At 33.2% G+C, this 22530-nt stretch overlaps 1 protein-coding gene across 3 annotated transcripts in view; it reads right to left on the bottom strand.

Annotated features, from left to right (window-relative positions):
* Positions 1 to 5388: 5388 nt before the first annotated feature.
* Positions 5389 to 22530, bottom strand: part of Pu (GTP cyclohydrolase punch) — a 40632-nt gene continuing 23490 nt past the window's right edge. The window contains exons 2-7 of one of the 3 annotated variants that reach the window (XM_088272104.1): positions 20002 to 20326; positions 12462 to 12569; positions 10744 to 10845; positions 7943 to 8108; positions 7621 to 7737; positions 5389 to 6431 (exon numbers count right to left, since the gene is read on the bottom strand). In XM_088272104.1, the coding sequence (XP_088128230.1) occupies positions 6302 to 6431; positions 7621 to 7737; positions 7943 to 8108; positions 10744 to 10845; positions 12462 to 12569; positions 20002 to 20254 (876 nt within the window). In that variant the 5' untranslated portion in view covers positions 20255 to 20326 and the 3' untranslated portion in view covers positions 5389 to 6301. Of the gene's footprint in view, positions 6432 to 7620; positions 7738 to 7942; positions 8109 to 10743; positions 10846 to 12461; positions 12570 to 20001; positions 20364 to 22530 lie in introns of all 3 variants that reach the window. The other 2 variants (XM_088272103.1, XM_088272105.1) reach the window with 2 other exon arrangements.

The following is a 22530-nucleotide window of genomic DNA, read 5'->3' on the forward strand; positions in this document are numbered from 1 at the left end:
TATGCAGCAGAAAGAAAAATATACAAAAATTATATAGGTTGGCCCAAAATTAATCACTATCGGAAGATATTATAATCGTATTTCAATGAACTAGACAGCTACTTTATTTATTGTTTCGGCATTTACTTTGTGGTAAGACATGTTGAAATTATTAAAGAAAACACTTGTTTTTTTACCACTTGAGTTTATATTATGACGACTAGTTTCGGAAGCTAAGCTTCCATCTTCAGGTTTAAATGAAAACTTTACATTTAGTTTACATTTAGACCTGAAAATGGAAGCTTAGCTTCCGAAACTAGTCGTCATAAAATAAACTCAAGTGGTAAAAAAACAAGTATTTTCTTTAATAATTTAAACTAGACAGCTGCAGTATACAACCGGATTGTTAAAATGTGCTCAAATCAACGCTGGTAGTAGCCACTTGATGGATCATCTTTTCCACTTAACAAAAAAAATTGTAACAGTCAAAATAAATATTTCCAGCACTTGAAATAATATTTTTTTATTAAGTAAAAACTTTATTAAAAAACTAATTGGATGATTAATTTTGCACCACCCTCAATCTCTTTGTATACTGCGGCCATCTAGTTCACAAATGTAAATTATGATTGACGTACGACACTATTTCCAAAAATCATTACATTTTCCAATAGGCTGATTAATTTTGCGCCAATCTGTACAGTATAATCTAAAAAGATTTTTAGGCAAATATAGTAGATCTATAGGGGATAGATAGATCTATAGTAGATCTATGTATAGGGGCATCAACCCCTCATGTCTCTTCTTCCAACCCCGAGGATTCCGGCGCCCCGGAAGGCCGCTGACGACCATTCACCGACTATACTCGGCGGAACTTCGAGACGCCGGACTGACCTGGGAGGAAGCCAAGGAGATGGCGCGTGACAGAGCGACTTGGAGACGACTCGTGTTGGCCATATGCTCCACCTAGGGAGCGAACATGGAAAGAAGAAGAAGAAGAAGAATAGTAGATCTTTATTCAAAGATTTGAGAATGCCTTTCAATATTATTTCTATGACCCAATTAGACATAAGGGTTATTTTAAACTGTACAAAGGCAAGGTTTGGCCTCCATTCCAATTCATTTACATAGTAATGTATTAGCTTGATACAATACAGATGATGTAAGTCACAGGTTCCCAAACTTTTTTAGTCTGGCGCCCCCCCCCCCCCCATATCAAAATTTCTCATCAAAGGGGAAAATAAAATCGCCAGATGTCTCATCATAGAAAGAGGGAAGGAATAAAAATATATATATTTAAATTAAAATTTTTAGCACTTCTATCTGTCTCTTTGCCAGTGTGCAAAGCCAAATAGCCGCAAGTTAAAAACGGTAGTTTTGAGATAAACGAGTTTATAGTTAACTTAAAATTATGCTTTTCGCCAAACCATTTATCAAATTAATACAATTTTGTGGCTATTTGGATAATGAATATCTCGGTAAAGGAAAGAGATGGAGAAAAATCTGTGATTGTATATGATAGAGGCCAGCTAAATGAATGCTTTGAGCCGTGTTACGCCAAACAGCCGCAACTTGAATTACGGCTAGTTGCCTTTACACATTAGTTTGGGCTTCTTATGCCCTGTAAAAGTCTTCTAGAACCCGCCTACTTTGAGAAATACTGATGTGAGTGAAGGAGCAGATGGTCAATGATATTTACCGCTAGATGGGAAAGAAAATGGAGACGGATTACTGTTTATTATATCAAATGTATATAAATACGATCAGAGTATTAACAATGTATATAAAAAGCTCATTTTATTTGTTACATAATATAATTACATATTTATAATAAACTTTTGAAAAATTGTAAACATTTATATAAAAATATGTTACAATATCATTAATTTATCGATAATTAAAATAAATACTCCGCTAATGTATTGTAGAAAATATATATATATAAATTTTATTTTAAAAATATACTAGAGTCTCTACATAATGTGGAATGTGATAAGAATAGAAAGAGATAAGCCTAGTGGAAAGTAATGGAAAAATACAACTTTTTATAAGAGCTATTGATGCTAGAACAATGTTGTTGTTAAAATCCATACCGATTTTAAAAAAAGACAGATTTTTAAGTAAGAAGGGTAGATTACGATTAGAAAAATTTGCATTGTTATGTTGGAGACTGATTGAAAGAATAAGTTGTATGGAAAAAGTGTCAAAACAAGAGGTTTATGAAAGAAGAAAGAACCTTATTAGAAAGAATATTAAAGTAGACTGAATGCAGTCGAAATGCGATCTCTCAGAAGAATGTGCGACAAAACGATGTATGATAGATGTGCGAATAGTGAAATAAGGAAGGAATGCAAAGCTGAGATAAGCATTATCGATAAAATTAAGAAAGGTGTGTTGAGATGGTTTGGACATGTGGAACGAATGAGTGAGGAAAGAACGGTAAAACAAATCTATGAGGCGAATGTTAGCGGGAAAAGAAGCAGAGGAAGACCGAGAAAAACATGGCACGATCAGGTATGCCAAATACTTGAAAGTGGTCAGGTTAGGAGTCATAACAATCGGCGGGTATGTATGAGGAGATGCATGAACGTGGAAGAGGCGAAGAATGTTTGCAAGGACAGAGTGGTGTGGCGCTCTATTCTCTCTGCCTACCCCTGCGGGGAAGCGGCGTGATGGTTAGTTAGTTAGTTAGTTATATTAAATAGAAGGAAAATGAAAGGACATACCCTGTGGGAATAAGGTGACTGAATAGAAGCTTCTATATGGACCAGTTAGAAAAAAAAGGCAGCCATTTTATCGTACAATATAAAGAACTATCAATGAGTCCATTCGCCAGGAACTACGCTTGGATGGCTTGACTCTGGTCAATGTCTGTACACAACGGATTCTTCAGTTCTTTGGAGGTAATGAGGATAGCCTGGTTGTGATCGGTAGCCTGGAGGGGAAGAGAGGGAGAGGAAGATCCCCACAAAATGGACCGATTAAGTTAAGACAGCAGCAGGCACCTTGGTGTGAGCACTAAGTCCAGCGCAGTCAAGGGATAGCTGGAGAAGAGTCATTGCTTCCACAAGGATCACAACCCTCAGTAATGAGCATAGCCTGGTTGTGATCGGTAACCTGTAGGTAATGAGGATAGCCTAGTTGTGATCGGTAGCCTGGAGGGGAAGGAGAAGAGAGGAAAAACTCTATACCGATCAAGTTAAGACAGCAGCAGGTACCTCGGTGGTTGGAGCGCTACACGTAACGCAGTAAAGGGATAACTGGAGAAGAGTCATTGCTTCCACAAGGGTCACAGCCCTCAGTAATGCGGATAGCCTAGTTGTGACCGGTAGCCTGGAGAGGAAGGGAAGGAGAGGAAGAACTCTATACCGATCAAGTTGAGACAGCAGCAGGTACCTCGGTGGTTGGAGTGCTACACGTAACGCAGTCAAGGGATAACTGGAGAAGAGTCATTGCTTCCACAAGGGTCACAGCCCTCAGTAATGAGAAATAAGACGGAGAAGAGTTAAAGAACTAAACCTGGCTTTGAACAGAAAAGGGTAGAAGGTGCTGCAGAAACCAGAGTCTAGCAAATTGAATATAATATAGAAATTAAAAATATATAAAAGTGGTATACTTAGTGGTATACTTGTCCGCCTCCGTAGTGTAATGGTCAGCATGCTCGGCTACCATTCTGGAGGTCCCGGGTTCGATTCCCAAGGGGGGTAAAATAAATATTAGTGATTTTTTCACATGTCATATTTATTCAATATTACCCTGGACTGGTACCTGAAGCGGAGGGCTGATCACCTTTCCTTCATGTGTAAACGATCAAGATAACACTGCGTTTATATGACGCAGTGCCATATGCACCATTGAGGTGCGGATAAGGGTTTTATTATTTTTATTATTTATTTATACTTAGTATTATAATATTAAATTATCGCGCATATTATCAATTTTTTTTATTACAATTAACATCAACAGGCTCTTTTAAAGTCACTTTAACCCTAGATTACCAAACTATTTATTTGTAAAAAATACGATATAGAAACAAAACGGGAATAAAAAAGATAATAATTTTTTTAAATAATTTTAGAAGTAATAATAACATTCTCTGGGTTTAAGAGATCACGTAATAATGAAAAAAAAGGTACATCAGGAAAGTACTGTAAAGCAGAGGGCGCGGGAACGACTTGAACTTTGTTTTTTTTTACAGGAATCGTCATTTTATCGTCGTAATTTTTATGATAGTCTAGTATTCTAGGGTTAAATTTCATATAATAAAATAATATAAAACATATAATAATAAAACCCTTATCCGCACCCCAATGGTGCATAGGGCACTGTGACATATAAACGCAGTGTTATCTTGATCGTTTACATATGAAGGAAAGGTGATCAGCCCAGAATCGAACCCGGGACCTCCAGAACGGTAGCCGAGCGTGCTGACCATTACACTACGGAGGCGGAATATAAAACAAGAGGATAATATATTTTAATAAATTATTTCAAGAGGGAGATTGATAACTTCTAAATATTTTGGGCAATTTAATATTTAAAAGTCTTCAATAACCTTGAAAATAAAATAATACATTTGAAAAAAACTTATATTAAAATTTTTAATTTTTAATTAATAGTCAAACTTTTAAAATTAATTTATAAATATAAAACTGTATATTTTTTAACAGTGTTTTAGATTATGAAAATTTAGCCATTTTTCATAAATATATATTTAAATACACATTATGCATTGAAAAATGAATATTGTCAATTTTATAATAGGCCGGCTCTCTGTCACTTTCATTAAAAATAATAAAATGATAATAATTATTATAAAAAATATATATCATTAAGGTTAAAGGTCTGCTTTCTTACCTGCGACTTAAGAAAGTATTGGGTACTCCGATTTATAAATGAATTACTTGATTTTTCAATTGATTAGTATATTTTGGTTTGCGGCAAAGGTGCGATGCAAAAACGACCATCAAAACAAAAACAATATCATGTCTTTTACTTTTGAGACTATATATCCCATAGAGCAACATAACCGTACATTCCACTGTCTTATTCGTCAGCCCAGTTGAGTGACTTCAACGGAAGATAATACAATAAAACATTGAACAAATCGCGTAAATCATTTATAAATCAAAGCATCTAAAAAACAAGACCTTTAAGTCGAGAAAAATGTATAAAACTTCAGTGACATCTGTTGTCAAGAATTTAAACTATCTAAAATTCTATCCAAGAAACGAACCGATCGAAACAAATACTGCATCTTGTACAGAGATGGCGTTCAAATGCAAGATAAATTTCATTAAAATACACTGTATTTCCTGCGATTGAAATCGGTAACAACTGTTTCGGCTCGATTGGGCATTATCGAGCGGCGAAACAGCTGTCACTTTTGTCATATTAATCATAAAGAAGTTTATTTTTTTAGTTGCAAATCCACGCTTCCAATTTATGAGTGAATATAATGACATTTAAAGATTAATAAGACTTTTATCATTTCATTAATTGATTCCGCAATTTTATTTGTGGTAAAATCTATCCATTTTTTAATTAAAGTTTTCCTTAGTAAATACCGCTATTTCTTAAAATCCTTTGTGATGCGTTTTTTGATGCATTCTGTATCATTTTCAGACACCGTATATATATATGGTATTTGAATACAAACACCATATATATACGGTATTTGAATACATATACCGTATATATACGGTGTTTGATAATTATGCAGAATGCAACAAAACAAGTGTCATAATAGATTTTAAGAAGTAGTCTTATTAACTAAGTAAAACTTGAATTAAAAAAAAGGTTTTTATCAATTTTAGGGTGATGGAAGCAAAACAGAAGGAGTTGCGAAATGATTAGTGAGTGTAAAACTTTGGAGATTCAATAATGTATTTCAAAATTATTTGTGAGTGTAAAACTTTGGAAATTCACTAATGTATTTTGAAATGATTTGTGAGTATAAAACTTTAAAGATTCACTTACGTATTTTGAAATTATTTAAAAGTGTAAAACTTTGGAGATTCACAAATGTATTTTAAAATTATTTGTGAGTGTAAAACTTTGGAGATTCACTAATGTATTTTGAAATGATTTGTGAGTGTAAAACTTTGGAGATTCATTAATGTATTTTTAAATGATTTGTGAGAGTAAAAATTTGGAGATTCACTAATGTATTTTGAAATGATTTGGGAGTTTAAAACTTTGGAGTATTCATTCATGTATTTTAGAAATATACGGTAAACCGACGTCATTAGATAAATGTGTATTTTTCTGGAAGCGCGGATCGTGGAATGGGATACGTTTGGAAGAATTGCAGGCATTCGTTTTATTTGGAGTGAACAAGGTTCAGGAACTCTTCACGGGTCTTGGGATCGTCTCTGAACACGCCGAGCATAGTGGACGTCACTGTCTTGCTGTTGATCTTCTGAACGCCTCTCATCACCATACACATGTGTCTGCAACAAAACAAAGTGGGGATTATTATTTTTCTAAAGATTTAAATTCATTAATACATGATACATTCCCACCTGTCATATCTTTGCTGTATCTGGGGTTTTACAACAAAGAAGAGAATCTCCAAAATACAAGTAACACAGAACAGTATTTCGAATTCGAACATTAACTTTGTGGATCATTGTGATATAGTATTTTGAGAAATAAAAAGACTTTGTTTTTTGATCCACTCACATTTTTATTAAAAACCAACTAGTTTCGGCAACAACCTGTTGCCCTCTTCAGGGTTTATTTTATGACTCTTGACTTTATTTTTATATTTTACATTTTGCCCTGTGTCAGTTTCGTTTAATTTTTTTTATATATATTCTTTTACTTTCTTCTGTATATGGATCAGATCTGGGAATGCGATGGGATAGCTTTCAATATATAATTATTTTATTTTATCTATCATTTTTATCAACATCCTATTATTATCCAAGTCTTTATAAGCACCCTTGAGGCAGTATTTAATGAAAATTAAGCAATTTTTTTAAATAACCTAACATCCGAGTGACTCTGAAATCTAGCTACGGCTTATGCAACACCGCTTATCATGACCCTACTCAGGCTTCAACTTCAAGTCTTCAACAAAAAGTTTTATAGCCTATGCCTACTCGTCGTGGATTTACTCTTTATGTTGAAAGTTACTATAATTTTATGCAATTCATGAGTGAAAATTCTAGGCAAAAACAGTCGCTTCACACCACTCAAATTCTTGGAGTTCTATATCTATATGAACCAATTTCGAAATATTGTTCTTGAATCACTAGAACTTCACTAGAGACATCTATTGGTGAGATGAAAAGAAGCTTTTTATTGAGCAGAAACTGGTTTTACATAATTCATTCATTCATTCATTCAAACCCTTATCCGCACCCCAATGGTGCATAGGGCACTGCATCATATAAATGCAGTGTTATCTTGATCGTTAACACACGAAGGAAAGGTGATCAGCCTATATATATATATATATATATATATATATATATATATATATATATATATATATATATATATATATGAACCAATTTTGAAACATTGCTCTTGAATCACTAGAACTTCACTAGAGACATCTATTGGTGAGATGAAAAGAAGCATTTTATTTATTAAGCAGAATCTGGTTTTACATAATACTAATAAAGTACTTACACTCCTTCCACGACTACGGCGACCCCGGCAGGTTGTACAGCCTTGGTGACGGCTATTGCAATCTGCTTTGTCAGCCTCTCCTGTACCTGTAGACGACGGGAGAATATCTCCACAATCCTGCGAAAACCATAAACACACTTGGTCATGAAATGTTTTCTAAGGTAATTATCATTCAACACAAACTGGGAAAAATATAATTCCTTAATTCCAAAATTCGAACCCTGGTCTTTTGATTGCCAGTCAGGTAAGGATAGGTTTTTATATTTAGTTAAATTTTTATCTCCATCGCAACAAAAACAGTACAAATAAAAATAGAAATCACCTGGCTAGTTTGCTGAGGCCAAGGATCTTCTTGCACGGCAGGTAGCCGATGGAGACCTTCCCGTAGAACGGCACCAGGTGATGTTCACACATTGAGAACATCTCTATGTCCTTCACCACCACCATCTCGTCGTGGTCCTCATCGAAGACGGCGTCGTTCAGGACCTCTGAAATCCAAAAGTGCAAAAAATAAGCAAAAAATCTTCTTTTCAACCTTATACGCACACAATAGCCCGAAGGCCACTCCATGAAATTGATGCAATGTCAATTTGATGGTTTGTTATAGGGCACTGCATCAAAATTATGCAATGTCGATTTTATCTTTTATTTTCAAATTGATGCAATGTCAATTATAGGGCACTGCATCAAATTTATGCTATGTCATATTATTAAATTGATGCAGATAGTTTAAAATCAAATTGATGCAGTGTCAATTTGATTATTAATTACAGGGCACTGCGTCAAATTGATCGTTTACTAAGGGCACTGCAACAAATTGATACAATGTCAATTTGATTATTTATTATAGGGCACTGCATCAAATCGATGCAATGTCAATTTGACCATTTATTATATTATAGGGCACTGCATCAAACTGATGTAATGTCAATTTGATCTTTATTAAGGCCACTGCATCGAATCGATGCAATGTCAATTTGATTGTTTATTATCAAAGTGATGCATTGTCAATTTGATCATTCATTATCAAATTGATGCAACGTCAATTTGATCGTTTATTATCAAATTGATGCAACGTCAATATGATCGTTTATTATAAAATTGATGCAATGTCAATTTTATCTTTTACTATACGGCACTGTGTTAAATTGATGAAATGTCAATTGATCGTTTATTAAAGGGCACTATTCGGGTAAAACCATTATTTTTAGTTTTTCTGTTTCTAATACATTCGTACGTAGGGCATTTAATCCGGACATAGCAACATCGCTCAGTCGGCGTTCAAAACAGCTGATAGTGAAAAGCATGTGCCCAAAAGCATTGACCGGCCTGCTGACTGCCAGAATGGTGACCCTGACTATCTAAAGTAGTGACCCGAACAGTGATTTGAATAATCATAATATACGGACTATAAGACCCATTTTTTCTTCAAAAGATTGCCTTTAAAATTCAGGTGTATCTTATACTCGTTTTATGTAATTAATATAAAAATGTCAAGATTTCAAATTCCCCTCACTCTAATGAATGGCAATATTGTTCAAATTTACATACAAAAATCCATTTCTATATTAAAATCATATTTAGAACCCCTACCATAATTTATAAGTAATTATTATTATAATATGTACACTATTTAAGGCCCTACATACATAAAATAGCAACTTGACTTTCTTTAAACCCAGGTAACATTTGACGTAATTGATTTTTTAATCTCAAAACATTGTTTTTGTATTGAAAAAGTTTTTCTTTGAAACAAATATATGGCTTTGAAAACCAAAAATTGTTATTGAAAGGTAAAGAGTTAAAAAATATAATAATAATAATAATAATAAAACCCTTATCCGCACCCCAATGGTGCATAGAGCACTGCGTCATATAAACGCAGTGTTATCTTGATCGTTTACACATGAAGGAAAGGTGATCAACCCTCCGCTTCAGGTACCAGTCCAGGGTAATATTGAATAAATATTAGAGTGAAAAAATCATTTAAATAAATACAATTTAGATAAATACAGTTAATCTTAATTAACACGGTCATACGAATTGCCAGGCAGAGTGTCCCAAAATTAGGGAAATAAAATATTTATATCAATGGTAGAAAAATGTCGCATTTTTTTTATCAGAGTAGCTGATCAGTTATGAGAAAAAATGGTCAGAGTGGAAAGGGTTAATGAGAGATGGTCATGTCTCAGACGTTTCTTAAAAGTTATTATATATATAGTTGTGTTATGTCCGCCTCCATAGTGTACTGGTTAGCACGCTAGGCTACCATGCTGGAGGTCCCGGGTTCGATTCCCAAGAGGGTCAAAATAAATATTATTGATTTTTCAGTCAAATATATATTTAATATGACCCTGGACTGGTGCCTGAAGCGAAAGGCTGATCACCTTTCCTTTGTGTATTTAACGATCAAGATAACACTGCTTCTATACGATGCAGTGCCCTATGCATAAAGTGACCATGCGTCCCGTTTTGAACGGGACCGTCCCGTTTTTAGAAAGATGTCCCCTTGTCCCCGAGTAAAGTTTCGGGACGTCGATATGCCCCGTTTTCAAAAAAAGAACAACACCCGGTAACAATTTTTTAAAAAGTGCAAAAAATCTACGGTAGAAAGATGTAAGAGTATCGCCTGTAGAAAGAGTCTTTTCACTGATGAATAAGTTGCGGACGACAGAAAAAAACACAATTAAATTGGAGTACTTAAAGCGATGTTGTTTGTTGAGATAAATTTAAGAAAATCCTGTCAAGAATTCCATTATTTTACAACATTTTGAGTGTGTCCATATTCTTCTTCATCTTTGATGAGATGTCAAAAAATAATATGAATTCCATTCTTATTTAAAAGCAAACCCACTTATACGTAAAAATTTGTTCATCAGAAAAATACAAAATAACTTATTTATTTCATATTTATATTATTTAATCCTTTTGTTTTCTTTATCAACATACTTTTTATTTTTATTAATACATGAAATCTATGAAAAAATAAGTGTTTTCTTGAATATACGTACCATTACGAAAAAATGGGAGATGTCCCGTTTTGAGAAGAAAAATAAATGGTCAGTTTACCTATGCACCTTTGGGGTGTGGATAAGGGTTAGGAGGGAGGATGTATAGTTTTACCTTCTAAACTCTGGTCGTATCCCTTGGTGAAGAAGAGCATGGCTTTGGCTGCACGTTCAGGGGTTTTCAACAAGCCTTGTCTGTCGGGATCTTCTCCTAGCCCTGTTGTAAAAACAATACTTTTATTCGGTTTGGATATTCGAGTATTGACCTGTTCGGCTGTCCAAATTTAAAACACAGTAAGGGACATTTTTTTGTAGTACGTTTTTTTGCATTTTTGGACTAAGTAGATTCTACTTAGTCCATAAATGCAAAAAAAAACGTACTACAAAAAAATGTCCCTTACTGTGTTTTAAATTTGGACAGCCGTGTTGTCAAAATATGCATTAAATTTCGAAAACTTATGCTGACATCTCAGCATAGATGAAGAAGAATATAAAAGTCTGGGTATTTACAGGGCTTACGTCCTGTTGTAAGCACTTTTTACACACATAACTTTTACCATTCTACCTATGATTGACAACCACACTTTTAAAATTTTTGAATAATAAGGGTAATAAATAAATAGAGAAGGGGGGTTTTAAGGAACAGGACTTTTTGTAAAAGAAAACATATAAAAATGCTGACATACTTTGAAAAAGCATATTATTAACTTATGTTGTATATGAATTTTTATATTTTTCAAAATTTTCTAAATGACTTGACCTTTGTAACGGAGTGTAAAAATTTAGGTGTCATACAATTTAAATTTAAATTCTATGGCTCCGAGTGCTGGACGATGTATATTTTTCAATTTTCAATTTATTCAATTTTTCAATTTTCAATATATTCAACAAAAAAAATTATATATACATAACAAACAATATTCAAGGAGTATATAATAAAAGTAAGCAAGAAGACTTAAAGGTGTAGAAGAATCCCGCTTCGGAAAACTCCTTCGGACACATGGAACAGATTAATATCCAATGTGATATTGTTCAACATAGCGGTAGCTCTTCCTACAGGCATAACTATCGGAAGGTTGGTCCTGTGTATAGAAATGTGAAACAATCTATGCCGACGCTGTCTTAGGTAACTATCGGGAACATACAGACCAATGCTCCGGATAATTTCAGGATTATCGATCATACCGCGCCATAATCGATAAAAATGCGTAATCAAATACACATTCCTTCTAGTCTCTAAACTATTGTAGCCAAGCATACCCTGGAGAAACTGGGTCGGGTAGAGCCAAGGATAATAGCCGTACTCTCTCATGTAGAGATACCTCAAAAACTTCTTTTGGACTTTCTCTACCATAAGAGAGTACTTAAGCTCGTGTATAACACCTACTCTAGGCAACTAGAAACTGCTGAAATACTAATACTTAGATGGTCTAGGCAACTAGAAACTACTGAAATACTAATACTTAGATGGTCTAGGCAACTAGAAACTGCTGAAATACTAATGCTTAGATGGTCATGCATTCGTGGAAGCCTGGCTATAACTGACATCAATAGTAAGGTAGAGGAAAGGCAATTGAAATGGTATGGGCATGTCGTAAACCAGGCATTTCCTCGAAAGACATCTAGAGGAAGACCAAAAAAAAGCATGGATGCTACAGAAAGATAATATAATTCGAAGGCATGGCCTAGTGACGATATCCATGATAGAAGGACCTACAACCTGAGGACGAGGAGAGCTGATCCCAACAGTCTAAAAAGACGATAAGTTGGGATGGAGCTAGGAAGAAGAAGTGTATGATGAGATAATAATAAATAAACTAATAATATTTTTACCAGCCAATAGCAGCCGATATGACCTTGTCATGTCTGGGAGGAGGGCTTCTCGCGTGGGCGGCCTGTGGTCCAACTCCAGGTCGTGGTGAAAAGTGCATTTCTCGTGACCTGGAACAATGTAATAGCAGACTGTTAGCAATGGGAATGATGATGCTGTCAAAAGATTAATAAAAAGAGCTGACGGACGCCACTGAGGATGGGGTGGCAATTTTGCAAACGATATTCAAACGTAAAGTGCGCAGTTTTAAGGGGGTACTTGCAAATATATACAATTCACGCGACCGGCTGCGTGAGGAGGCAGACGTGTCTACGGGGACATTTTTTTTGGAATTTTTTTTTTAGTTTTTTTTTTAGAATACACATGTCTAAAAAATATTTTTATATATTTTTTTACACAATATACACATATATATAAAAATATTTTTTTTTTTTAACTCCTCGACTTTAACTAATTTTTTTTCCGAACCATATATTTATTTCGAAAAAAAAAACTTATTTTTGCAATGCGAATACGGTGTTTAAAGAACAAAATTCAATTACGTCAAATGTTACCTGGGTTAAGAGAAAACTAGGTTCCGACTTATAAAATACTGGGCCTTAACCCTCTTCATACGTTAATTTTTTTTCCTAAAACACAATTTTCTTATTGAAAAAATTAATTATTCTTCGAAATAAATATATGGTTTTGAAAAGAAAAGAGTTTTTGAAAGGTAAGAAGTTGAAAAAAAAAATATTTTGTATGTATTTTCCACAAAAATCTAATCCAAATTTTTTTTAAATCGCGCGTGAAAGCACGACCGACTGTTTTTATGTTTTTTTTTTGCAGTTTTGGACTAAGTAGAATCTACTTAGTCCAGAAATGCAAAAAAAAGTAACACGAAAAAAATGTCCCTTACTGTGCTTTGAGTTTGGACAGCCGAAGTGATTTTGCGTGTTTTCTCGCTTCGCTCACGCCTTTCAACAACGTCATATATCAAAAAACTTGATTTTCAGGAGATTTAAAAATGTAGTAACATGAATTAAAAATAAATATCAAGCCACTAATTCAACTTTTTACTGTGCAACAGATCTTTTTAGGTAAAACCTGAATGTTTTTTCTCCATTTGAAAAATATTTAGTAAATTTAAAAAAATAATTAAACAATACCTTTTCTTCAAAATGCAAAAACAACACTTTCTGCCCTGTAGCGGGTAAATACTGAGTTAAAAATATGCCGCTTTTGCTGGGATATAGTACATTTTCTGAGCATTCCGAAAACATGCACAACTGAAAATTTGCCATCTTGATATATCGCTCACTCCTTTCAAGAACGTCATAAATCAAAAATCGTCAATTTTCAGTTGTGCATGTTTTCGGAATGCCCAGAAAATGTACTATATCCCAGCAAAAGTGGCATATTTTTAACTTAATATTTACCCGCCATAGGGCAGAAAGTGTAGTTTTTGCATTTTGAAGAAAAGGTATTGTTTAATTATTTTTTTTAATACAATAAATATTTTTCAAATGGAGAAAAAACCTTCAAGTTTTACTTAAAAAGATCTGTTGCATAGTAAAAAGTTCAGTAAGTGGCTTGATATCTAAATTAATGCATTATATTACATTTTCAAACTTAAAAAACGTTCTCCTGAAAAATCAAGTTTTTTGATTTATGACGTTCTTGAAAGGAGTGAGCGATATGACGTTGTTGAAAGGAGTGAGCGGCTTGTGAACGGGGTCAAATCTCAAGTTATAAACCGTAATCTATCACCTCTATTATCAATACATTCCGGTTCTTGTCTAAAATTTCTCGTGTAATTAAGTACTGCGACGTCATGTCACGCAATATCATCTCGATATTATACATATTATGTCTCTACCAACGGTCTCCAAACTCAATAAGGATGTGAGCTACTTTCAGAAAAAGGGTATTATCACTCGGAAAGAATATCTAATTTAGCATATTATTATTAAACCATATCCGCTCCCTAGGTGGAGCATATGGAGTCCGAAAACTATCTCCAAGCTTTTCTGTCGGCTGCCAGCTCCCTTGCATCCTCCCAAGTCAGATCCACGTCCCGAATTTCTGACGAGAACTGCCGACGAATTGTCAGCAGTGGTCGGGAACCTGATGCCTTGTAAAAAGTTAGGCAAGCTTGATGGTGGCTCTCGGGAGGCATGGCCAAGCCAACTGAATCTCCTTTTCTTGACGACAGTTGTGACCAAGATTTGCTGCGTCCTATTAAACATACTCAACCTATAAATTGTGATTGTGTAAGACTCGTTTTCTGTTTATAACAGCCGATATAATCAATATTTTCATTCATCATTTTCTTTTGCAAAATTTGCCTTCGTAAAAACGATGCTTACGTGAGTTGGTAACGAATGACGTCACAGAAACGAATTCACACTACCACCATTACAGCTCTATAAAGCAGATACATAAAAAATGGATACGCCCCATAACACACCCGATGACGTAAAATTTGATGACGTACAGCGGTGTCCGTTTTTCGTTTGATTAAAATATCTAAAATTTAAACCTTCATATCTCCCTTAGTTCCCTACTGATTTCAATAAGAATGTTACCGATAGTCTTGTGATTTTTTTCATTAATTTATTGGCCAATAATAACACATCATGAGAATGATCCATTGAACTTGTCTGGTGCCTATACAAATTCCCCCTTCATAGTTTTTTTTATTTATTTATTTTTTTTTATCATCGGCCCTTATCGCACCATATATAATTTTTTTATACAAGTTGAAACAAATTAAAACATCAGAGTAACAATAAAACATAAAATACGTACTTTAAATATGTATTTACAAACAAAATAATATATCGCTCACTCCTTTCAAGAACGTCATAAATAAAAAATCGTCAATTTTCAGTTATGCACGTTTTCGGAATGCCCAGAAAATATACTATATCCCAGCAAATGAGGCATATTTTTGACTTAATATTTACCCGCTACAGGGCAGAAAGTGTTGTTTTTGCATTTTGAAGAGAAGGTATTGTTTATTTATTTTTTTAAATATGTTCAATATTTTTATTTTTCAAATGGAGAAAGAACTTTCAGGTTTTACCTAAAAAGATCTGTTGCACAGTAAAAAGTTTAATAAGTGGCTTGATATTTCTTTTTAATACATTGTATTATATTTTTAAACTTTAAAAACCTTCTCCTGAAAAATCAAGTTTTTTGATTTATGACGTTCTTGAAAGGAGTGAGCGATATGTATTAAATGTTAAATCAAACATCAAAATTTTTGAATCTGCCAAGTTGTATTTTATTGTTTAAAAAAAAATACATAAAAATCAATTTCGTGATCACATATCGTTATATTTATCCATTGTCACAAAAATTATTTTGACGTGTTTTTATAACAATAAAATACAACTTAGTAGACTCAAAAAATCTGTGTTTGATTTAAAATTTAATACATAAATTAAAATGGAGTTCTACAAATTAAAGCCAAAACTATCAATATCTTCATTAAGTATTATTTTTTGACATCTCATCAAAGATGAAGAAGATGGAAGTCTGGGCATTTACGGGGCTGACGACCGTCATAGGCTGGTTTAAGTGATCACTTTACACACGTGTAACATTCGCCATTCATTTGATGAGACGTCAAAAAAAAATGAAAATAACTCCTGTAATTGGAGATAATCCAGATTTTGTAAACAAGTATTTGGACACACTCAAAATGCTGTATCTTCATTTAGGTTGATATATATATATATATATATATATATATATATATATATATATATATATATATATATATATATATATATATATTTATATATATATATATATATATATATATATATATATATATATATATATATATATATATATATATTTATATACATATATATATATATATATATATATATATATATATATATATATATATATATATATATATATATATATATATATATATATATATATATATATATATATATATATATATATATATATATATATATATATATATATATATATATATATATATATATATATATATATATATATATATATATATATATATATATATATATATATATATATATATATATATATATATATATATATATATATATATATATATATATATATATATATATATATATATATATATATGTTTATATATACATAGTTCCTTGCCTATGTTTTTTACAACTGCTATTCAAAGATATAATGGTATTAAATAATATTCACATAAATGATTCAAATATTTAAATATTATTAATTGTCCGTGGTTGTTTCTATTTCAATGTCGTTAGTATACTGTGGCACAAAAAAAACGCATTATTTTAATATAAATAATCTCAATAAAGATGAAGAAGAATATGGAAGTCTGAATAATTACAGGGTTTACGACCTGTCATAAACGTACAATTTGTCGAGGGTATGCTGGCAAAAAACGAAAACACGAAAAACAAAAAAACTCTGAAATCCCTGTTATTTAAAGCCTGAATAAAAACCCCGCTTTTAAACTTTAAATTGAATTTACTTTTAAAAACACATATTATATATCGCTCACTCCTTTCAAGAACGTCATAAATCAAAAATCGTCAATTTTCAGTTGTGTATGTTTTCGGAATGCCCAGAAAATGTACTATATTCTAGCAAAAGAGTCATATTTTTAACTGAATATTTACCCGCTACAGGGTAGAAAATGTTGTTTTTGCATGTTGAAGAAAAGGTATTGTTTAATTATTTTTCTTAAATATATTAAATATTTTTCAAATGGAGAAAAAACATTCGGTGTTTACCTAAAAAGATCTGTTACACAGTAAAACGTTCAATAAGTGGCTTGATATTTATTTTTAATACATTGTGTTATATTTTTAAACCTTAAAAACGTTCTCCTTAAAAATCAAGTTTTTTGATTTATGACGTTCTTGAAGAGAGTGAGCGATATGTGACATTTGAAAGTACTTAATATATTTTGCTAATTTACAGAATGTTGAAAAATATATAATATGCATCATTGACGTAATGTTTTTTGCCTGTTACCCACGATATATATATATATATATATATATATATATATATATATATATATATATATATATATATATATATATATATATATATATATATATATATATATATATATATATATATATATATATATATATATATATATATATATATATATATATATATATATATATATATATATATATATATATATACACATATATATACATATATATATATACATAAAATAGTAACGCTATCACATGCCACCGTGTGTGATAATATTATGAATAGAAAATTCTTCCAATTGATTTCTGGTTGACCTAAGCTCTTTTAATTATATACAAACGGATTGATAACAATATATATAGTACACGATACAATATATATAGCATGACAAACTTTCTGTCACCGTGACGGACTATTTCATACAATAGAACACATTCACCATAGTACCCCAGACCCGGACAATAAGATCCCAATAGGGTATTATCGCATTTATTCTTATTGAGAAATAAAAATATGTAATAAGAAACATAACATTATTTTTTGATATCTCATCAAAGGTGAAGAAGAATATGGAAGTCTGGGCATTTACGGGACTGACGACCGTCATAGGCTGGTTTAAGTGATCACTTTACACACGTGTGACATTCACCAATTCTACCCATTATTGACAACCACACTACTCAAATTCTTGGAAGTTCTGTATATATGAACCAATTTAGAAACCTTGTTCTTGAATCACTAGAACTTCACTAGAGACATCTATTGGTGAGACGTAAAGTAGCTTTTTATTAAGCAGAAACTTTTATATTAGTATGTGAGATCCGAATCCGAATCCTGAATCTTTGATGAGATATCAAAACATAATATGAAAATAACTCCTGTAATTGGAGATAATCCAGATTTTGTGAACAAGTATTTGGACACACTCAAAATGTTGTAAGAAACTTCACAATACAATAAATAAGTATTTTTACTGGAATCTGTAACGAAATGAGGAAGATATACGGCTGTCCAAACTCAAAACACAATAAGGGACATTTTCTTTGTAGTACGTTTTTTTGCATTTTTGGACTAAGCAGAATCTACGTAGTCCAAAAATCCAAAAAAAAACGTACTACAAAAAACATGACCCTTACTGTGTTTTGAGTTTGGACAGCCGTATAACATATGTATTTATTTACAAAATAAAATGTAATGGATATTTTCTAGTTGACAAATCACTCACTCCTTTCAACAACGTCATATATAAAAAATCGTCAATTTTCAGTTGTGCGTGTTCTCGGAATGCTTAGAAAATCTCCTATATCCCAGTAAAAGTGGCATATTTTTAACTTAATATTACCGCTACAGGGCAGAAAGTGTTGTTTTTGCATTTTGAAGAAAGGGTATTGTTTAATTATTTTTTTAATTTACTAAATATTTTTCAAATGGAGAAAAAACATTCAGGTTTAACCTAAAAAGATCTGTTGCATAGTAAAGAGTTCAATAAGTGGCTTGATATTTATTTTTAAAACATTTCATTATATTTTTAAACTTTAAAAACGATCTCCTGAAAAATCAAGCTTTTTGATATATGATGTTGTTGAAAAGAGAGAGCGATATAGCACCTATATAGCAATATGTTAAAAATTGTGATTAATTAAAAAAAAAATGACTAGTCCATGTCAGACCTCTTAGTGCATGTTTGTTCTGCAACCCTTAGTGCATGTTGGTCCTAGGGGTCGACAAAAATGCACGTGATCAACATTTTATGTACATATGGAGGACATAGGGCTCATGAAAAATAGGGCTTGACATAGGGCTCATAGCGAGTGTTTTTGCCTAGAATTTTCACTCATGAATTACATGAAATTATAGTCACTTTAAACATAAAGAGTAAATCCACTCACAAGTAGGCATTGGCTATGAAACTTATAAAGTCGAAGCCTGAGTAGGGACATGATAAACGGTGTTGCATAAGCCGGAGCTAGATTTCTGAGTCACTTGGACGTTAGGTAATCAAAAAAAATCAAATAAATTGATCATTTCCTAGAAAAAGTTTAATTGTGACGGTTGTTCAAAAATGTAATTTCAAGAAGAAGGTACAATATTTTGCATACTTTTTTTTCTTTTATTTCATAGGTTGACTCAATTATATGGGTGCTACACAGTACGTAAAATTGTGTTAACAACATTTTGAGTGTGTCAAAATACTTGTTCACAAAATCTGGATTATCTCCAATTATATCAGCCTATGACGGTCGTCAGCCCCGTAAATGCCCAGACTTCCATATTCGTCAAAAAATAATACAAAATTGTGTTATTATTTCGTCTTTCTTTTTATTTATATAAACTTTTAACTTATCTTTTACTATCCTGCGTGAACGATTTCTATCTCAAAATGTAGGCATATGTCTGTAGTTTAAGAATCATGAAAATTTGTCTGCGCCAACTTGCGCCGGGAACCCATTTTGCCGCTCGTAGCACCAAATGATATCCGCAAATCCAGTAATTAAAAAAAAAGGTTCACTGTGTTCCCGGCACCGCTATACGGGATCCAGACGAAAGACTCTATACCTGGCGTGGTGGAAGTCCTGGGCGTCCTGGGCGTCCCGGGCACCTCCAGGTCGCTCTCCAAAGGCCACCCCACCGTCCTCAGGGCCAGCGTCCTCCTGCCGCTGTCGCCCACCCTCCTGTCGAACAGCGGCGGCACCTTCCGCACGCAGCTGCCGGCCGACTGGCACTGTTCCGCGTGCTCGGCGCAGGGCGCCGCGTCGGTGCACGACTCACTGGCCCCGTTGAGCCCCGTCGGGATTTTTTCAATCTCCATTTTGTAACTTTTTATTTTCAAATATAATTTTTAACACTTGTAACTTTTTTTATACGCCAAGCGGAAGAAGAACTATTTTTTAATTTAAGATATTTTTATTTAATTTTTTCTATTAATTAAAGATATAAGATATTTTTAATTTAAAATGGAAAAAATGAATATTGATTTGATCAATACACTTTTTTGATAAAAAAAGTATAAAAAACATCGTAGAATAAAATAACTACTATGTAATTTTTTCCACATGAATTTTATTTGACCAGCAATTGGGTTTCATCGTAACCGACATCATCAGACTGGCCGGTTACGTCCATCACGACGAAACCCAGTTTGCTGGCCAAATAAAATTAATGTGGAAAAAAAAAATTGTTATTTTATTCTATAAAATGCAGTTCCACCAAGAAGGGTCGCAGTACAAAAGTGAAATATGTATATACATTTATATATAAATATTTTTTTTAAATATATGATATATTCTTTTAAAAAAAAATAAAGTTCCAATATATGTATATATATTTTTTTTAAATGCGCGCGGAAAGACGTCCGACCCCTATCGCGGCCGTTCGCGTTCTGAATTTGAACCTTCGGGATTTTAAGATTTCAACACAAAATCGTCCCGGAACATTCGTAAAGCTGACATTTTATAATTCTACGGAAGGTGACTGTCACCAATTCTGAATCTAACAGCAGAGAATTACTGAAGACAGTAAAATGCTCCAGATGGCATTTCTTGGTGCTGACAAGTGCCGAAAATTAGAGCTGATTCTCAGCGACGAGAGATAATGTAGACATACCAATGGATGAAGGCAAATGTCCTGGTTTAGGAAAGCACGCGACAAGAGATAATGCAGACGTGGCAATGAAAGAAGGCAACTGTCCTGGTTTGGGAAAGCACGCGACAAGAGATAATGCAGACGTGGCAATGGAGGAAGGCAAATGTCCTGGTTTGGGAATGCACGTGACTTGACTGGATTTGGAAAAATCCAGGAGTTGTTCCTGGGAGCGGATGAAAGGGAGGTTAAGATCAGTTAACCAACGTCTGGGTATTAAAAGAAGCTCTCGAATCTATGGGAAATGCGCGATCGAGTATGCCGGATATTAACAAGGCAGAATGGGTATTACACTGATGATAGGAAATAATGGGTATTACACTGATGATAAGGCGGAATGGGTATTACACTGATGATAAGGCAGAATGGGTATTACACTGATGATAGGAAAGAATAGGTATTACACTGATGATAGTGCAGAATGGGTATTACACTGATGATAAGGCAGAATGGGTATTACACTGATGATAAGGCAGAATAGGTATTTTACACTGACAACTTTCACTGAGCAGATTTAGAGACAGAACGGATCGGGTAGAAGTTGGTTCACGACTGGTTTGGGTTTAAACTTTGTGGAACGGCAAGTTAGTTCCGATTAGAAATAAATACAAATTGAAAACGACGATCGGGTAGCGTGATCGAACTCGTAAGCCAATCTGGCGTGCTGTGAAAAAATTCACAACATTTAAAATGTGTCCAAATCCTTATGCGCCAATGAGTCCCGACGCGATTTCCTTTACCTCCATTTTGTATTTTATTTTTTATTGAGAAAAATTATAAAATGGCAATATTAAGGTAGAGAAAATGCAATTAATATGGTGTGAGCACATAGGACGTTGAGAACCTGAACATTTTTTAAACCAGGCTATCGCCATGAAAGACATCTAGAGGAAAACCAAAAAATTCATGGATGCTACAGAAAGATAACGTGATTCGAAGGCATGGCCTAGGTGACGTTGTATATGATAGAAGGACCTACAGCCTGAGGACGAGGAGAGCTGACCGCAACAGTCTACAAAGACGAAAAGTTGGGATGAAGCCAGGAAGAAGAAAATGCAAATTAAAACGGCGATCTACCTGCACGAGAATCGTGAAAGAATGTGTCCAAATCCTTGTTCACAATCTGTAATTCTCCACTTGGGAGTTATTTTTTACATTTTTACATCTTAACATAGACGAAGAAGAATATATATGGTAATTTTGGGTATTAACAGGGCCCTGTTAATATTGCGAATGTTGAGAATATAATAATCTGGTCAACTTATAAGCTATTTAAAAATTGTAAATCACGTTTTCAGGCGTCTCCCAGTTTGTAAAATAATCCGGTTTGGATATTTGACTATATAAATGTAAATGTTTTTTTTTATTCCCCTCCCTTTATACATCTACTTTATAGAACTGTAAAAATAATAGTGTGGATTCGTTTCTGTGACGTCATTCGTTACC

The sequence above is a fragment of the Brachycentrus maculatus genome, unplaced genomic scaffold (genome assembly GCF_059751285.1).
Source record: "Brachycentrus maculatus isolate JH-2025_06_01 unplaced genomic scaffold, ASM5975128v1 h1tg000475l, whole genome shotgun sequence".
Taxonomy (NCBI): domain Eukaryota; kingdom Metazoa; phylum Arthropoda; class Insecta; order Trichoptera; family Brachycentridae; genus Brachycentrus; species Brachycentrus maculatus.